Here is a 19,333-nt window from a genome sequence, read left to right as displayed (position 1 = left end):
TACTTTCTCAAAAATGGCACAAGGGATTCAAGCCCAGGACTGTATAAATTTATTATATCATGTCACAAATTCTTACCCAACAAATATATACAAAGCCTAGTTTCAGGCACTGTCTTTATGCATATGCATTTCCTAACTTTCTTTCACAAAGCAGGACAAAAAAACTAAAAATGGCAGAATTTATTGAGCATTCTATTTCAGGTACTGTTCTAAGCACTTTACACATATTAATGTGTGCTGACTGTATTCCTACCCTCCCCATACTGTGTGCACATAATCAGAGAATCGTGCAGAGCTCCAATGCAAACTGAATATATGGATAGTATGCTTTATTATTAAAGTTTATTTTTATCATAATTACAGGCTATAATTTAGGAGTTTAAAACAGAATTCAAATAAAGCTGAACCTGTATGTAGAAGATGGTTAAAACTTTGTAAGTAGTGCTACTTAGCTCTTGGCAATTTGTCCTTTTCAAGCACAGGTTCTGGAGCCAGGGTCAACACCATAAAATATCAGGAATGACTCTAAGACATTCATCCTACACAGCAAGCATGGAATATAGATATATTTATATAATATATACATACTTTAATATTATATTGGTCCACTGAGTATACATATTTTAACAAAAGATAAGAATCTATATAATCCAGTTAAACATACATAAGATAAGGGTACACGTATTACATTGAAAGTTGGTGTTCATAAGTTACATATATTTAATATTTTCCAGAGTGCTTTTTTAATTAAAAAATATTTTAAAAGCATTTCAAACATTTGTTCATTTTCCCAGTGCAAAAAAATGTTGTTCAAGTCAACTTACCTTTTTCCTGAAGAGTAAGAGGAAGGAAAAAGAAACCCCCAAAACACCAACTATCACAACTCCCACTACTACCTTCCTTCTCAATCACCTTTTGCAATAAACCCTTGTCACTGGATTAGTTTATCAAAATTATAGCTTGTGATTATGATTCAGCCCTTGCTTCATATGTATCACTTTTATGCTGAATGTTCCTATTTACAAAAGTAGAAAAAAGTTAGCAGTGCAAGAAAGTGGCTTAAGTTTGTTTTAAACCCCAACCATCCAATAGTGTGTGGAAAGAAAAAGCACCATTTCAGGATGAAATGAATTAGATATTTTGGAATTTATTTATAGGCCAGGCAATAAGTTACTCTGATTAACACAGATCAGTATCACCTTGAGTTGATGACTCTGGAGAATTTTAGGTTGTTTCAGGTGCATTTTTCTTTATCTTACTATATAGTAAACTAAATCAATAATTCACGTTAAAAAAAAGATTAATCTACAATTTACAGCCTGCTTCACAGTCCACTTTAAATTCTGCTTGTCTACTAGGTTAGTTTTATAGAAGATGGGCTTTTAACACAGAGTTCTGATAATTAGGCAGGTCCTTTCTCTCCCAATTAAAAGAAGTAAGATTTTCTTTTGCCAGTTTGCCAATTTTCTAGGTGAAAAACATGCAGAGTAAATAAACTAAATTATGAAGATGGAGAAAAAGCAATATGATATGATACATGTCACTTTTTCCATTTGTATTCAGTGGAAGTTTTTATATTTCAAGTAGTTGAGCCTTCATTAAAGAAAACAAAAAATATATGTATGAAAAATTAAAGTACCTTCCAGTTCTAGCTGCTAGAGTTTCTTATGCAAAAGTTCAAGAATAAACCTATTGTGACCTACAGAGGACAGTGACACAGGAAAGACATAATGGCTGCAAGTAAATTTAATATTTTTGCTTACCAAATACTGATAGGTATATTTTAAATAATAAATTTTCTTCACTGTCTGGTACTTAAAGTGAATATTTTCTTACAAACTTAATTTGTAAGAAACTGATTTTGTTAGTTAGCAAACATATGGAGAGGTATCAGTTAATCTAAAATTTTTTAAGTCCAGCAAAATTATTTTAAAAAATATATTTCACACAAGCTTTCATGTTTTTATTTAAGAAAAATCTGAGTCTCAAGCTATAATGGCTCAACCTAATGCATCCTTTTTCAAAAATGGAGTCAATCTATGCAAAATATTTTTCTGTATCTTTAAAAAACAAATTAAACAATATTTTACTAAAAGAAAATTTGAAAATGCACTTTAACCAATTTACATCAATCATAAAAGAGGATGTTCTTTCCCTTCCCCTCCTTCAACCATTCAACTTGGGGAAAATGCTGCAAACTTTAAGAACCCCACTGGCTATCATCAGAATAACTACATAACAAGGGTAGCACAGGGTGAAACTATTTCTCTATATTCCAGAAGGGAGAAGAAGATTGGGTATTCTAGCTTTACAAGTAAGATTAGCAAAGGCAGGCAAAAGCTCAGTAAATGCACACCAGAACAGGGTCCTAGGCAAAGCTGTCTGATTGGGTACTACTTTTGGAGAACAAACTAAAATAAAAGACTAATTTGAAATAAGAGTTTTAAAAAAGCTAGACTTTTGTCACATTAATAGGAATCTTGAAACTTTTGTATTCCCATGCTCATAGGTAGTTTTGATATACATGGTAAGTAGCTTCAGTATTTAGGAAGAAGAAAACTGCATTGTTGACAAAGGACAAGAGAATTCTTCATGCTTCTGATATCTCAGATTTGCTGAGTGCAATAGCCAGTTCTAAATCTTCTTGTTCTTGCTGATTCAGTCGAGCAAGCCTCTGTTCTTCCTCTCTCTCACTTTCCCTCTTGGCCCATTCAATCATATCTTCTTCAGAGGGATACTGTCATTTAAAAGACCAAATGAATGGATGAATGAGTAAATGATTGAGTAAAACAGAGAAAAAAAAGGAAAAATAATTTTTATAAAAGAGTATTAACTACTTGTTTCACCTGAAGGACTCTGGGAATAGTCTTGTTACTTGTTGTTTTTCTGAAAACACGTTTTTAACAATTTATTAAGCTGTGCCTTAATTTTAAAAATTAATTTAGCTTATGGATAGAAAGTCTGTAAAGTAAACATTTAAAGACAATAACCAAAAAGTAGAAATGAAGGTGGGAGTTGAGGCACGTGCCCATAATCTAGCACTTGGGAGGCTAAGGCAGGAGGATCACAAGTCAGAGGCCAGCCTGGGCTACACTGCAGGCCCTATTTCAAAAAAGTAGAAATGCTTAAGATAGAATAGACTTAAAAACAGAAGAGGTCTAGCCTTTTGATCTAAAGCAAAACATTTACTATTTAAACTTATTGATCACCCTCACAGGACAAATAATTTTGATTAATTCCACTGATTACCTAGCCCTTTAGGGCACAGGAAAAAAAATATGTATATGTATGAGTATTGTGTATACTGAGGAAGATGTGAACAAAATCATTTTTTAAAAAAGAATTTTGAAGATTTTGCAGGCTTAGAGAATGTTTTGAACCAGTTTAAATAAAACTTTAGTACCAGTGATTACTAGAATGGTAAAATATTTCTATCCACCCCAAACTGTATTTTGGCAGAAACTAATACAAAAATTCTACTTGGTTTCAAGTTTTTTCACATAGAGGAGGCACATAAAAGGATGAAATAAAAGAAACTGACAGGCGATTTGAAGATGGTGGCTTGAAGATGGTAGCTTTATCTCAAGGGAATTAAAGGATCTGTGAAACTTACAATACTTAACACATCTTTCACAATGAAAGATGGAGGATATTTTTATTATGAACTACATTATGTTATACTATATTGAGATTCTGGAGAATGAAATAAGAAAATACCTCAGCTGTTGTTCAATACTCAGTCTAACCAGGTTTTGACTTGCTCAAACCATACTGATATTAATATGTGATATTAAATGCTACAAACTGCCAAAAGGTTATTTTATACTAAGAGAATTATAATATCCTGTGAAACCCAATTCTTGACTCTCCACTTAAAACAATTCAAATTCCATCTGAAATGAGACTCTAGTCAGGATAATTCTGACTCTCCATTTTTACAATATTGAAAATATGGATTTTTATTGTGCTCCTTTACATTCAGGAGAAGTCACCAGAACTTAAGATTACAGATTCAAAGGCTGGGTATCTGCACTAGCCACCTGGATTTTTCTGCTTAACTGCTTTCTAAATAGGAATAGTGGCAGGGATACAGCAACTAGTTGAGTGACCCAAAGCTATACAAAGGAGGAAAACATTAGGCAGGTTGTGGCTAGGATCAGCTGGCTACTACATCTCCTATTTCCAAAATTAAGGGTATAAGGTGATAAATAGAGGGAAATTCCTGTTATATAATAGGCAGTGATAATGAATGCCATTTTGCCTGAAAAAAAAATCCAGGAAAATGAAACTTTGTTAAGTTACTCTAAGATGTCATTAGAAAACAAAACACTTGGTTTAATCTAAATAATGACTGAATATATGATGGTGCATGATGCCTCCACAGTTGGTTGCCCCATTTCTATGATCTTAAAAGGCCCTGCCTATGCCATATCTTTCTGTGGTTTCTAATGGTCTTCCTATTTTAGAAAATGCAGAGTAAATATGGGAGGCTGGTGAATTAAGAGCTCTCCAAATAATTAAAAATTGTTCAAATCTTGACAATAGTTATTTCATAAAACTGACTTTGTGCTTAGATTGTGAGGAACCAGGTTTAATCCCCAGCATCAAAAACCAAAAACCAAAACCAAAACTACTATGTGAATAAAGAGTTTTGCTTTCTATTCAAACAATCCCTGGCCCTATCCTCTAGTATATTAGTTGCTGATTGGTCTCTAGAAATAATTAAAACTTTATACACAAGCACACATATATATTTACAAATACACAAGCTCATTAATAGCATTATTCATCCAGTGGGCAGACAGCAAATTATACTCTAGTGTCCCATAAAAATCACAATAATCTGTAACCATCTGCAAACATAGTAACAGTCAAGATTTACTTACTTGTATATTACCAAGACTAACAGAAGGGTTTACAAAAGAACTTATATATATCAAAAGAACTAGGGCTACTAAAATCATTTGTGCAATGGAACAATTTTAGAATGACCAAAACACAATAAAATGGAGGTTTTTCTTGGGGAGAAGAATGAAAGATCATTTCTAGTATGTTGGTCAAGATGGCTGAGATGATACAAATTTGGCAGAATCCAAAGTAATCTCTGAACTCTTCAAACTGTAAATGGAAACATTTTCCCCCAAACAGCCCATTCACAGTACTTACAGCACTGAAGTTAGCAAAATTGCTTGGGTCAGCCTCTTTATTGGTAGTGGTAGTAGTAGAAGTGAATGGATCACAAAACAAATCAGCATCTTTTTCTTTGGGGCTATCATTGCCTGGGAAAGGCTGAAATGGATCATTCAGTTTAAAGGGATCAGAAGAATCCAATTTGTTGATGGGTCTTTTCCCTGGATTAAAATCATTACAATTAACTCAACTGGTAAATATGGTAAGAACAAGCACACAAGAACATGTACACAGGGAGCATTAAAGAACTGAGGATAGAGGATGGGGTGAGGATCCCCTCACAACATTTGTTGTTGTTCTTTTCTTCACATTCTTAATATTGTCTTAAATGGCTACCCCAACAATTTGTCCTCAGATTTTTCACATAAAATCTCTCAAACTCAAGCTATGTGCAGCTAAATGAAGAAATATAGCAAATGACAATGGGCCAAGAATCGTATTTTTGTCCAAAGATTAAACCTTTCCCTTCTCAAAGCAGTATGTTCCCAAGAAGAGAGAAAGGAAAAGATGAAGCAGGAGGAAGATGATAACGAAAAAAGAAAACAACAGCTTCTGCTGTTATAACTTCAGCCTGATACTCAAGACAGTCACCCACTAGTGGCAGTAATAATAAATTGCCTTTAAAAAATGGCAGGTATTCTGATTTTTTTCTTATATACATACATATTTCCCAGTAGCATAAAATTATAAATTACCCTGGCAAAACTCCATCTACTTTTTGTCATTAATAATATTTCAAACTAAAGAATAAACAATGTTTAGAAGTCCTGTATCTTTGTGGCTGCTGACAAACCAATCTTTGACCAAACAATAGTATATTTCCTGTTTATCACACGTAAGTTAATACAATGCCATTTTCAAACAAGTTCTCTGACTTTAAAATGTTACTTAAACTTATCTTTCTTGAAGAAAAGATAGTAAGAGTGAATGTTAAAATATCAAGTATGTTTTCCCTAAAATGCAGTAAGCTGGTAATAGCAATCATAATAGATTACTTCCATCACTGTAGAGCTTACAAAAGATGTTTATAGCCCATATTTCAATGTATCCTTCCAATAATTCTGTGAAGGTACGAAAAATTAAGAGTTATTGCTACCACCTAACAACTAAGGCAGCTGAAGCTTAATATGTGAAATTATACACATAAGATCACAGAGCAAGGGCTGGGCTGTAGCTCAGTGATAGAGCTCTTACCTACTATGCACAGCTAAATAAATAAATAAACAAATGAACAAATAAATAAATATTACAGAGCAAGGCAGAGGACAGCCAGAAGTTTAAGTTTCCAATTAGTGGTCTTTCCAACAAACTATCCCTTCTTTCCTGAATCTTTCTACAATTATGTATGTATACTCAGAAGATTCTTAGCCTTAAGTAAGACAGAGTAAATCATTTTACTTAGGATTTTAAAAATAACCTCACTGTTGGCATCATACACATATATAACTGAAATGAGCAAACTGAGTAATAAAATTTTTTAACATATTTTGACTACCTTACTTTTAGCAATATATGATATAGGCTACTTTTCCTTAAAAGGCTGAAGTAACTGAACTCATTTACCTGACTTTTCAATAGATAACTGAGTATCAATAATTGTACATACAATCCTTTAAGTCGAAAAAGAAAAGAATAATCTGCTTGAGAAATACCATGGGGAGGGTATTATGAAAGAGTAATAACCTAACTACTAGGGCTGAGATTTTACCAAAGAATGATAAAGAACTAAAAAACTAATACGCCAAATGTGTCTTCTCACAGAGCAACTTAGCAGCACTACAAGTACTCAGGAGGACTGCCTTTTTAGGCACTTTTAATGAACTTTTTTTATCTGTATTAAAAACAAACATTTTCTTTGTATAGTGCTAAAACACTACCATACTAAACAAAACCAAATATAAAATAAGACTATTAAAGAAAAAAATTATTAAACTTAACTATTAAGAAAAAAACTATTTAAAAAAAGTCTTAAAAGACTATTTTATAGTAGTGATTAAAAATATTTCCTTCAAGAAAGGTAATACTTGTAACATGGGACTTTTTTTTTTTTTTTTTTTTGTAAAACTAGGGTTTGAACTCAGGGCTTTGTACAAAGCAGGCACTCTACCACTTGAGCCACACCTCCAGCCCAAGAAAGGTAATACTTTTCCATCACTATATTCTGAGTTCTGGATATCAGAAACCATGTTTTCTTACATTAAAGAATTTAAGGAAATTAATTTTCTCTTATAGCAGCTATTCAAATGATAATGAGTGGGTTTCAAAAAAACGAGAGACTTCACATATATTTCCCCCTTTTCTACCTCTCTGAAATAATTGAGGAAAAAAAAAAAAATAAAGCTCCTGCCAGAAAGGCAGTTCATGTCAGTTACACATGCTGGCTTCTCAGGCACATGTCTCTTTATGGAACTGAGGTCAAAACAAATGACAGCACAAGTTTCTGATATGTGTTTGACTTGTTTTGTTTGAGACCCTTTATACAGTATGTAAGTAAGCCCCACACAATATTTTTAGAAAACGAAAAGGCATCGAGTTGATTTAGGAAAAGCACTGACTCTCATACCAGGTGGTGGGGGGCAGGGTCTTGTTGGAGTTCCAATCTTTGGTGGCAGTGCTGGAGGTACATCTTCACTCTTGACTGATGTTTCCTCAAACACATTTTTTGAAATGATCACATTGCTTACAGAACTTGATGCAGCTGAACTAAAAGGATCTTCATTGTTGACCTTTGTTTAAAAAGAAGTATTTATGTGCAAGGTCACATAGCATTTGAAAAGTAAAGTATTATGCAGCTTTATTTATTTCAACTCCTAGAGCATAGGAGCATTTTAACTTTGCATTCAAGGATAAACAGGATCTTAAGAAAAAATTACAGGAATAGTGATTTTTACATCACCACTTATAAAGAACAAGTCATACCAAAACAAGTCAACTCTGGATTGAAGGCTTGTCAAACTTCAAGCAACTTTCACTGCAAAACCACCTAAGGCCCTTTTTAAGTGGATGTGTATACATTTCCTCAAATGAATATTCAGATGATAATGAAAGAAGTTACTGATTCCATGCTTCCCAATGCACTTAAATATTGGAAAGATTTAGTACAAATGCAAAGAAAATAGCATCTAAACAAACTATAAAGGCAAACTAAAAGTCAATTTTTTAAAGCAAACTGATCTCATGGAATGTTAAGTCTTAATGTGGATCTGAAGGTCCTGACTTTCAAATGATGGAATAATCAAAGACTGCCTTTTCTGTAATGAATCAATTTATGATTTTAGATTTATTTAGGTCAGTGTTTCTTGACAGTGGCACTACTGAAATTTTGGGCTAGAATAATTATGTGTTGTGAGGGGATGGGCAGTGTATTGCAGGATGTTTAACAGCATCCTTGGCCTCTATCTACTAGGTATGAATAGCATCCTCCACCTACTTGTGAAAAGCAAAAATGTCTCTAGATATTGCCAAATGTTCTTAGGGACTTAAAATATACACAATTTGGTACACCTTCAAATCCTTCTTTCTTGGCCTGAATCAATACTAGAATTACATGAGAAAATAGGCAGTGGACATTTAGTTCTGGGATTTGTGTATTAATATTTTGGTAGACCCTAATAATTTCAGAGCATACAATCAAGTAACTAATAGAGAAAGCATGCCCAGACAGCATACAGGGTGAAATGCAGTTCAATTGGAAGAAACATGTTTAAACAGAAAGACTCGAAATACGATGTTGTTAAGCAAACCTTTCAGTGATAAATTATTATTGCCTGTACTACCACCATAGTTTGTTTACATATAGAAACATGATTATTTTGCAGCTTATCTTTCATTTCTATCTGAGATCAACATTTACTATGACTTATTGCAATCAAGTTGCTGTAAGAGAGTTCTGCAATTAAAAGGAGGAACTGGTTCTGTGACAGAAGGAAACATCTTTTCCTTTCCCACTAACCATTGCATATTACCTTTGACAATGTGCTGAAGTCAGCAAATCCGTCTCCAAATGATTCATTTCCAAATACAGAAGCAAAGGGGTCTGTGGCTAAAATAAGTGAAGAAAATCACTGGAATGGGTCAGAAAGATTTCAAATTTCATGTCTACTTTTGTTTGGATATATTCAGATAGATGAAACATATCTAATCCCAAATATTAATACCTGAATTTATGACTGATGCCTACAAAGAAAGGGTGTACACTGATAATTTCATAAGATGCTTTCCTTTGCATAAATCAAATGGTTAATGATTCAAACAGGAAAACTACTTCTGGTAAAATGTTTAAGACTCTAGAATACACATCAAATAATACAGTTCCTATGAATTTAAATTTTGTGTTTTTATTTTTTGAAGCAGGCCTCACTATGTACATGTCAGGCTAGTCTCAAACTCACAATTGCCCTGTCTCAGCTTCCTGAGTGCTGGAATTAAAGGCATGTACCACCACATCTAGCCAAATTATTTTTATAAAAAACTTATGAAATAAGAAAGTTATGGCTGGTAGAGTGGCTCAAGTGGTAGCATGCCTGCTTGGCAGGCAAGAAGCCCTGAGTTCTGTTGGTGGGAATGTAGACTAGTACAACCACTCTGGAAAAAAATTTGGAGGCTACTTAAAAAGCTAGACATTGATCTACCATTTGATCCAGCAATACCACTCTTGGGGATATACCCAAAAGACTGTGACACAGGTTACTCCAGAGGTACCTGCACATCCATGTTTATTGCAGCACTATTCACAATAGCCAAGTTATGGAAACAGCCAAGATGCCCCAGCACTGACGAATGGATTAAGAAAATGTGGTATCTATACACAATGGAATTTTATGCAGCCATGAAGAGGAACGAAATGTTATCATTCGCTGGTAAATGGATGGAATTGGAGAACATCATTCTGAGTGAGGTTAGCCTGGCCCAAAAGACCAAAAATCGTATGTTTTCCCTCATATGTGGACATTAGATCAAGGGCAAACACAACAAGGGGATTGGACTATGAGCACATGATAAAAGCAAGAGCACACAAGGAAGGGGTGAGGATAGGTAAGACACCTAAAAAAATTAGCTAGCATTTGTTGCCCTTAATGCAGAGAAACTAAAGCAGATACCTTAAAAGCAACTGAGGCCAATAGGAAAAGGGGACCAGGAACTAGAGAAAAGGTTAGATCAAAAAGAATTAACCTAGAAGGTAACACCCACGCACAGGAAATTAATGTGAGTCAACTCCCTGTATAGCTATCCTTATCTCAACCAGCAAAAACCCTTGTTCCTTCCTATTATTGCTTATACTCTCTCTACAACAAAATTAGAAATAAGGGCAAAATAGTTTCTGCTGGGTATTGAGGGGGTGGGGGGAGAGGGAGGGGGTGGAGTGGGTGGTAAGGGAGGGGGTGGGGGCAGGGGGGAGAAATGAACCAAGCCTTGTATGCACATATGAAAAGAAAAAAAAAAAAGCCCTGAGTTCAACCCCCCAGTATCACACACACATACCACCAAAAGTTAGATACAGTTAATTCCACATTTCACACTCATCCTTCAAGGCCCACTTTAAATGCTATCTCATCTATAAAGCCTAAAGTACCCTAGGTGTCACTAATTTCCAAATCAAGAGGTGATTTCTTCATTCTCCATGACAATTACTAAGTCTAGTTTGTATCATGGTTATTTGTGACTGACAATCACCTGTATTAAATGGGAAGGTCCTTAAAAACAGAAAAGCAGTCCTATTCCATGAAGAAAGGACAGTCATCAAATATTTGTTGACTATACACCAAGTCCAAGAAAATAAGGATACAGTTCCTACCCTTGCAAAGCTCTAATGAAGGACATTGAAACAAATAATAAGCAGTACTGTATGGCTAATACAGAGGTATGAAAACCCTATAAGAGGAGCCACTAACTGCCTGGGAGAATCAGGTAAAGTAGCAAAGCAACTATCACATTTGAACTTTTGAATGAGGTCTTCTGAAAGTAATGAGGTTTGCCAAATACAAGGAGGCAAGAGAAAGAAAGCAGGTTGCTGGATAGAAGGAACAGTAACTGCAAAAGCATTACTTAACAAATGTTCCACAGGCATGAGAAGTTATCTCTTCTAACAAAGTGCACTTTCAAGTACACTGACGTTTTTATTTACTTATTTTGGTGGGACTGGGGTTTGAACTCAGGGCTTTACGCTTGCAAAGCAGGTGCTCTACAGCTTGAGCCACACCTCCAGTCCATTTTGCTCTGGCTACTTTGGGGATAGGGTCTAACAAACTATTTGCCTGGTCTGGCCTTAAACAGCAATCCTGATCTCAGCCTCCCAACTAGCTAGGACTATAGATGTGAGCCACCAGCACCCAGTCAGACTGATATTTTTCATTGTAATAAACTGACCTACTCTTTGATAGGCTTCACCTATTCAGGCATAAAGACCACCAATAACACCAAAGAATACTGCCCTAGTATAAGAAGGTAGAGACAAACAAAGGAAGGAGTTAGAAAAGAAAGAGGGGAAAGAGACTTGCAAAAGAGAAGGCAAGGGCTGGGGATGTAGGTCAGTGGTAGAGCACTTGCTTAGGATGCAGAGACCCTGGGTTTGATCACCAGCATTTCAAGCAAGCAAGCAAACAAACTAACAAATAAATACAAGACCAAAGAGGTACAAAATATTCCTCTTGTTCTACACCAACTCTGTATCAAACCACTCTTAGAACAAAAGTGTGCTCACCTATACACTGTGTGAAGTGTGCCTACATCTCTAGAAATGAGTATAGCAAGGATATAAACAGAAGGGGAGTAAAAAGGTATACAGTAGGATCCTTGGTATCTGCAGGTATATGGGTCCAATGAGACTGCGAAAAACCATGAATGCCTAGCATGTATAGAGTTATAGTACTATGGGCGCTTAATTCATTTTTCCCATAACACCACCCAACTTCTACTAAAGACATGCCATCTTTCAGCAAATCTAGTATTTTCACTTTCTCACTTAAATTAAGCATGTTACATGCCCTTTCTGGCTTACCGTAAGTTTTACCTTGCTTTTTGGGTATCATTTGATTTTAAGGAGACAGACTTTCACAAAATCAAGGGCAGGGAAACACTCAGCAGATCACAAATCAATGTAAACACAACTGATAACAAGGAATTGACTGAGAGTTTCTCTTTATCAACTGACCTGGATAATGTGTGCATGGGAATTAAAAATTTTGTTTTTAAAATCTCTTTTGATTTAAAAAAAAATTTTTTACCACATTTGGTCAAAACAGTATGTAATAAATTTGTCAATAAGGCAGGTTTAATGTATTATTTTTAATTGCTTGGTCAACAAGACAGTGATGGGATAGCAGAAGAAGGTAAGGGGAGTGGACAGATGCATTAAAAAATCAGTCTTTTAGGCAACACTGATCCTAATGAGCATGTTTAGAATTTCAGAGTTACAGGAAATCCTGAACCCCCATTGCCTGGTCTCAGTCTCACCATGGGTGCTGTTTCAGACTTTCTTTTCCCTCTCTTCCTCTTCCTGTACTCCTGATACTGAAGCAGCTGAGGTACAACCTAAGCAATATGTAGAACTATCCCAATTGGTAGAAAAGTGGCCAGGGAAAAGGAGTTGGGCTCCTTTCACTGAAGGGACTGAAATTTGTCTGCCTCATTCCTTTTCTCTGCCCTCACCCCACAGTCTTTACATAAGAAGTTACAATATGTGTGGCAAAAAAGGTGCCTTAAGTTTGACTGAAATGTTCTGAAATGCACATTGTGAGAGAGGTAAACCAAGATATTTCTATACAAAGAATATATAGTTTACTCAAGAGTTTCCTACACTTCCCTCATAAATTACCTAGTCAGCACTGGTTTAAACACTAAGGAAATATATCCTAGATGAATGACAAAACAGTTTTACCTAAATTGAAGAATTAAGACTTTAGCAAAAAATTTCTCAGATAGTGATAATGGGATGTGAAGCAGAGACCCGGCCAGAAATTCAAAGGATTCACTGTGTGTGAACTTGTTCAGACTATGTGAGAGACATAGTCCTTTTGCTGCATACAGAGGCTATGAACAGCAGATCTAGGCTTTAAATGTAAATATAAACTCACCAATACTATTTCATTAAAAATAAAGGCAATAAACACATACACTGAAATAAAAAGGGATACATGGAAATGTCACAAGGAAACTCCCTATGTAGATATCTTAAACAAACAAAAATGTCATTTTTTTTTTGTCTTTTACAAAATCAGAGAACAGGAGGGAGGAAAAGGTCTTGCTTTGGGGGACAGGGTTGTTACCACTGGGACCAGAGAGAGGGGGGAAAGGGTGTGGAAGGGTGAATATAGTGCAAATACTGAGTACACATGTATGTAAATGGAAAAATGATACCTGTTGAAACTATTCCAAGAATGGGGAGTGAAGGGGATGAATTCAAGTATGATATATTTGATATATTGTAAGAATTTTGTAAATGCTACAGTGTACTCCTACCCAGCACAACAATTAAAAAAGGGGGGGGGACAGAAATTATCTATTAAAGATCCTCCAAATAGATACCATATCATTTCTTAGCACAACCAGCTGACCAACAAGGAATAAGGTAGACTAGATTTAAGGCCCACAAAATAAAAATCCATTAAAGAGTAGCTACTTACCACAGAATACTGAGGAGGAAGAAATCTCCCCCAACCCCATGACCCTTCAGATAATGAAGTTCAATCTCACAGAAAATTTTCAAGAAATATTCTGAACAATTTAAAATATAGCTGTTGCTCATCAATAAAGGATCCAATTATTTTCTTAAACTGAACTCCAATTCATTTTCTCCCTCGCTGACCTATCTAAACTCTCACATTTACTAAGCATCTATCATGTCCAAGACTAGAGATTTAGAGGGGAATAAGACACAGTGCTTATCTTCAAGGAACTCATGACTTCACTATGTGATACACATGTGTACAATTACTATACAATAAGTGTTAAAGTTCAAAGAAAACAAAAAAGAAGCAATACTTAGGTTTATGTGGAAGAGATAAAGAGTTCACTTTTCTTTTCACTTGTGAAAAGAAAGGGAGTGAAAGGGGGTAGGTGGGAAGAGACACACACACACACACACACATAAATTCAGATCTGCTCACATGTACACATTTTTCCATTCAAACATTGAGCAGCCTTAAAGACACAGTCATAGCCTATGGTATGTGGAAATGGAAAAATTCGAAGAAGAAATGTGAAAGACAGCAGGGGTTAAGACTAGTAAAATACACAGACATTAGTATTTTGAGCCCAAGTTATTGCCTATAAAAAGTAAAACCTACTTGGCATTTTACTCCTGCTGGAGTCAAAGATACTCTGGAAAAATGCATCTGCAAAGAAACTCCTGTTTCCTGAGAATATTATATGGCTTTAATCACTAGTTGGGAAGATTCCTCATTTTTTCAGTCTGAAGTTAAATAAGGTATGCACATCCCAGATTTTGCTTTTTTTTTTTAGCTAGTTTTCTTTCATAACTTGCAATATGTATCTATCCACCAGGAGCAGGCAAATGCTAAAGAAAACTCAATGTGGGGCAACGTATTAAAAATACTTAATCTCTTTATCACTATAATAACAACTATATTTTAGAGGTAAGAGTGGAATGATATATCATTTACCTTCAAGAACAAAAATTTATTTTTTGGACTGGGAATATGGCTCACGTAGTGGGGTATCTGCCTAGCAAGTGTGAGGCTCTGAGTTCAACACCACCCCCAGTACAGCAAAAAAAAAAAAAAAAAAAAAGAAAATTACTTTAAAAAAAACTGATTTTAAAAGCTTACAATTTCTCTGCCTTATGAGATTAACATTTTTGCTGGTTACATGCTAATTTCCTGGTGGGAGAAAAGAGTAAGAGCATAGTGGTGGGAATAACACAAACAAATGTCATGTGTTTGTGGCACTGGGTATGCATGATGCATGTCACTTAAATTTGAGTCTCAGTGGTTACCAGGTGTTGGGATTTTATGAACAAGTAAACAAAATAAACAAATACATTAAAAATCTACTAGTTTTCTTTTTCCTAAAGTTTAATAGGTATTTAAGGACCACTGACATAAATGACTTAAAATAACTTGTTCATCATTTTCATATCTCCACAACTGCAAGTTTGTTAAGTGTAATGAAATTCAAGAAAACAATATAGGGGAAAGCTTATGTTGTTACTAAAAACAAACATACATACATAAAGATGAGGGAAAACACAGATTTGTCAACTTAACTATAAGAACTTACAAAAAAAACAAAAATGAAAACACCTGACTAAAAGAATCCTTCCCAAGAAGAGAGCTGGAGCATGTCTCTGATTTATATTTCCACTCAATTCAAACTCTATGACAGGCTGCACTCTGTTTCCTGTCCAGCACGATGTGAGCTGCTCTTCCAAACCCCATCTGCCACGATGGGTGGAAACCTCTGAAACCAGCAAGTACAAGCAGGTATGATCTCTTGGCCTCAAGAGAAGAGTCTTCAGGGTCTGCACACCTTCATTCCCCAGAGCTGATGCATGACGAGTTCCTCCTGGACCTGGGAGGAATCACAGAGTGCCTGCCACCTGCAGCACTGCCTTGGCACTTTTCAGTATATTCTTTAAAGTATTTCCATCAGCTAACACTGCTTTATTTCAGAATGAGGAAAACAACTATGGGGATCTACAGGTATACAGACAAAACTGCAAAAGTACCACTGTGAGCCAAAGCAGGTTGTGAGACACATATTCCACACCCACTTCAGCCCAACGACTTGTGAAATGGGAGGGAGGAAGCTCTGAAGATCAGATATAGTTGATTTTTTACCCCTTATTCATGCTTGACTTGCAACTACCAACTGGCTTTGAGTCAGTATTTTTCTATTTAATCACCTTCACTGGAATTAAGTCAATTGATCAACTTGTAGTTGTTGAATCAACCTCTCATTTTATAATAGATAACGGTGCCTATCTAATGGGGTTGGAAAAACAAGTGGAATAAATATGCAATGCTTGATTTAAAAAAATCTTACAATAATTAGGAGGTTTGAGCAGATTATTTTTATTTATTTATTTTTAAAAATTTATTTAGCAATATTAGGGTTTGAACCAAGGGCCTTGTGCTTCGTAGGTAGGTACTCTACCACTTGAGCCATGCCCTCAGCCCTGAAATAGATTATTTGTACATTTCTTCAGCAGCCAATTGGTAGTCCTCTGCTACGCCTTGGAAATTTGGGGTAGGAGAATAAGAATACAACTTAGGATAACTCCCAGGGTTCTGCTTGGGCAGCTAAGGAGATGATGACACTATTAACAGAGATGGGATATCTAGAGAAATGTTCAGTGTTTTTGTTTTATTTTTTGCTATTTGAACTCAGGGCTTTACATTTGCAAAGCAGGTGCTCTACCACTTGAGCCATGCCTCTAGTCCATTTGGCTCTGGTTATTTTGGATATGGGGTCTTGCAAACAATTTGCCTAGCTTCAAACCACAATCCTGATCTTAGCCTCCGAAGCACTAGGACTACAGATGTGAGCCACCAATGCCCAGCTCAGTGTTGTTTTATATTTCATAGCATGCATGACTTTACTTTCAGATGTATCTGTGACATCAAAAGAAAAGATCATACGTATGTAATATTTGCATATATGCCTCACTCCCCACTTTCTCTACTTACCTACCTACCTACCTGGAGCATAGGGCTAGTGACTCAGATTTGTGGTAACATGGTTCGTATTCAGAAATGTAATTCTGTCAGTGATGTGAACATTGTACTGGTAGATGAAGAGACCAATTAAGAGGCTATTTAATATACTAGTCCTGATAAAATATAGTGAGGGTCAAACAAAGCAAGCATAAAGAGGAAAGAATAATTAGATTCTATTTGGACTAAGACAGTAAGACTTTGTAATTTATTGAATATGAGGACTGTCAGAGAAATCTATGATGACTGGTTATGGGCTGATAATAGTGTTATTAATATAGAGTAAATGCAGGAGGAGGTACAGATTTGCTTTTTTATTTATGTTTTTGAGAAGAGACTTATTGGAAGAGATGATTATTTCAATTTTAAACAATGTTGAGCATGAAGCGCCTTTAGGACATATAAAGGAAAATATGCAGCAGGCAACTTGATTTGTTTGGTTGGTTGGTTTTTTGGGGGTTTTTTTGTAGTTCTGGGATTTGAACTCAGGACCTTACAATTGCCAGGCAGGCAGCTCTACCACTTGAGCCACACCACCAGCCCTGCCGCAAGTAACTTCAAATCAAGGCATTGGAGCTCAGGAGAGCATTCAGGAACAGAGTAGTAGGCCCAGGAGTTATCAGGAAACAAGACTATAGGTGAAGGCACAGCACTGGACATCACCACCACTAGAAGTATGGGAGAAGGGCAGAAGCACCAGGAAAAAGTTTAGAACTAAAGAGACCAAGTCCCTACTTTCCTGCTTCTCCTCCAGTGCTTTCAAATTATTCTGGTTTCTAACTTGAATAAAATGACAGGAAGCAAGCTGTACTAAGTGAACAGAGACACATAATGTACAGGAACAAGAAAATCTTTTACAATGTGTTAAATCAATGGTTCTCAAAGTATGATGCATGGATCCTGGAGGTTCCCAAACTCCCTTTTGTAAGGTCAAAGCTATTTCAAGAACATTAAAACGCCTTTCTCACTGGGTTAATGCCTGTACCAAGGTAATAAAACCAATGGTGGTAAACTACTGATGCACCGTATCACACTGGTAGGTAGCCACTACATTTTTCACTATCACAAACTTAGCAGGGGATGGGGGTGGTGGTGAGAGGGGGAGACGACAAAAAATCCCAACCCAGTTGCAATCACGAGTGTCTGCCTTGATATAAAAATCATTAATTTTATTAAATCATGGCACTTAGGTATATATTTTTAAAACTTCTGAGTCACAAATGGGAAATAAACATACAGCACTTCTGTTGGGTATCAATGCTGCTTTTACTCACAGAACAGCATTTTTTTATTTCAAAGAACTGACACAAACTATGGTTATTTAGCTTGGGTATTTGTAAGACATTTTCACCAAAGTAAAGTGAGTCTACCACTTTTGGGAAAATAAGAGTACTGCTGCAGATAAAATCCAAGCTTTCTAATAAGAATTAGAAGTTTGGAAAGCTTGTATCTGACATGCAAGCTTAACATTATACCAATCCTTAAGGACTTTTCTGATGGGCTGGATCATGATATTAACAAATGTGATCTCAATAATATTGTCTATAAAATGTGTCAACATTAGGAAACATACATAACTCAGTGAACCAATATTTTCCAAAATAAATAATGAATGTTGTTATAAAAATTACATATGGGTAAAAAAATTCATTCAAAATGTGAAAGTAAACTAATGGATTTTAATGTAACAGATTATGAAAAGCTCATGAATATAGTTTCATATTCCACATTGTAACTAACTTTGAAGACACTAGAACTTCTTGAATTTTGATACAGTATCAAAAAAAGAGTATCTATAACTACATGAAAAGTTTTAAAAATACTCCTCCCTCATTAGATCAAGGGCAAACACAACAATGGGATTGGACTTTGAGCACATGATAAAAGCGAGAGCACACAAGGGAGGGGTGAGGATAGGTAAGACACCTAAAAAATTAGCTAGCATTTGTTGCCCTTAACGCAGAGAAACTAAAGCAGATACCTTAAAAGCAACTGAGGTCAATAGGAAAAGGGGACCAGAAACTAGAGAAAAGGTGAGATCAAAAAGAATTAACCTAGAAGGTAACACCCACGCACAAGAAATTAATGAGAGTCAACTCCCTGTATAGCTATCCTTATCTCAACCAGCAAAAACCCTTGTTCCTTCCTATTATGGCTTATACTCTCTCTACAACAAAATTAGAGATAAGGGCAAAATAGTTTCTGCTGGGTATTGAGGGGGTAGGGGTGAGAGGGAGGGGGTGGAGTGGGTGGTAAGGGAGGGGGTGGGGGCAGGGGGGAGAAATGACCCAAGCCTTGTATGCACATATGAATAATAAAATTAAAAAAAAAATACTCCTCCCTTTACCAACTACATATCTGTATGATGCCAAATCTTTTTCATTTCACATACTTCAACTAAAAGAACATAGTACAGCAGATAAAAGTATATATGCAGACCCAGCTGTCTTCTATTAAGTTAAATATTAAAG

The 19,333-nt window shown here is 35.7% G+C and overlaps 1 protein-coding gene across 4 annotated transcripts in view; it reads right to left on the bottom strand.

Moving 5' to 3' along the window:
• Nucleotides 1-314: 314 nt before the first annotated feature.
• The window catches only part of Eps15 (epidermal growth factor receptor pathway substrate 15), a 141,131-nt gene continuing 122,112 nt past the window's right edge, over nucleotides 315-19,333 (bottom strand). For 3 of the 4 annotated variants that reach the window (XM_074080158.1, XM_074080159.1, XM_074080160.1), the window contains 4 exons: nucleotides 9,156-9,232; nucleotides 7,754-7,916; nucleotides 5,167-5,351; nucleotides 315-2,737 (listed from right to left, as the gene is read on the bottom strand). In XM_074080158.1, the coding sequence (XP_073936259.1) occupies nucleotides 2,591-2,737; nucleotides 5,167-5,351; nucleotides 7,754-7,916; nucleotides 9,156-9,232 (572 nt within the window). In that variant the 3' untranslated portion in view covers nucleotides 315-2,590. The remainder of the gene's footprint in view (nucleotides 2,738-5,166; nucleotides 5,352-7,753; nucleotides 7,917-9,155; nucleotides 9,233-19,333) is intronic. The other variant, XM_074080161.1, reaches the window with a different exon arrangement.

This window comes from Castor canadensis, chromosome 7, assembly GCF_047511655.1.
Source record: "Castor canadensis chromosome 7, mCasCan1.hap1v2, whole genome shotgun sequence".
Taxonomy (NCBI): Eukaryota; Metazoa; Chordata; class Mammalia; order Rodentia; family Castoridae; genus Castor; species Castor canadensis.
Note: the sequence above shows the minus strand (reverse complement) of the source record. Positions and strands in the feature narration are given on the sequence as shown.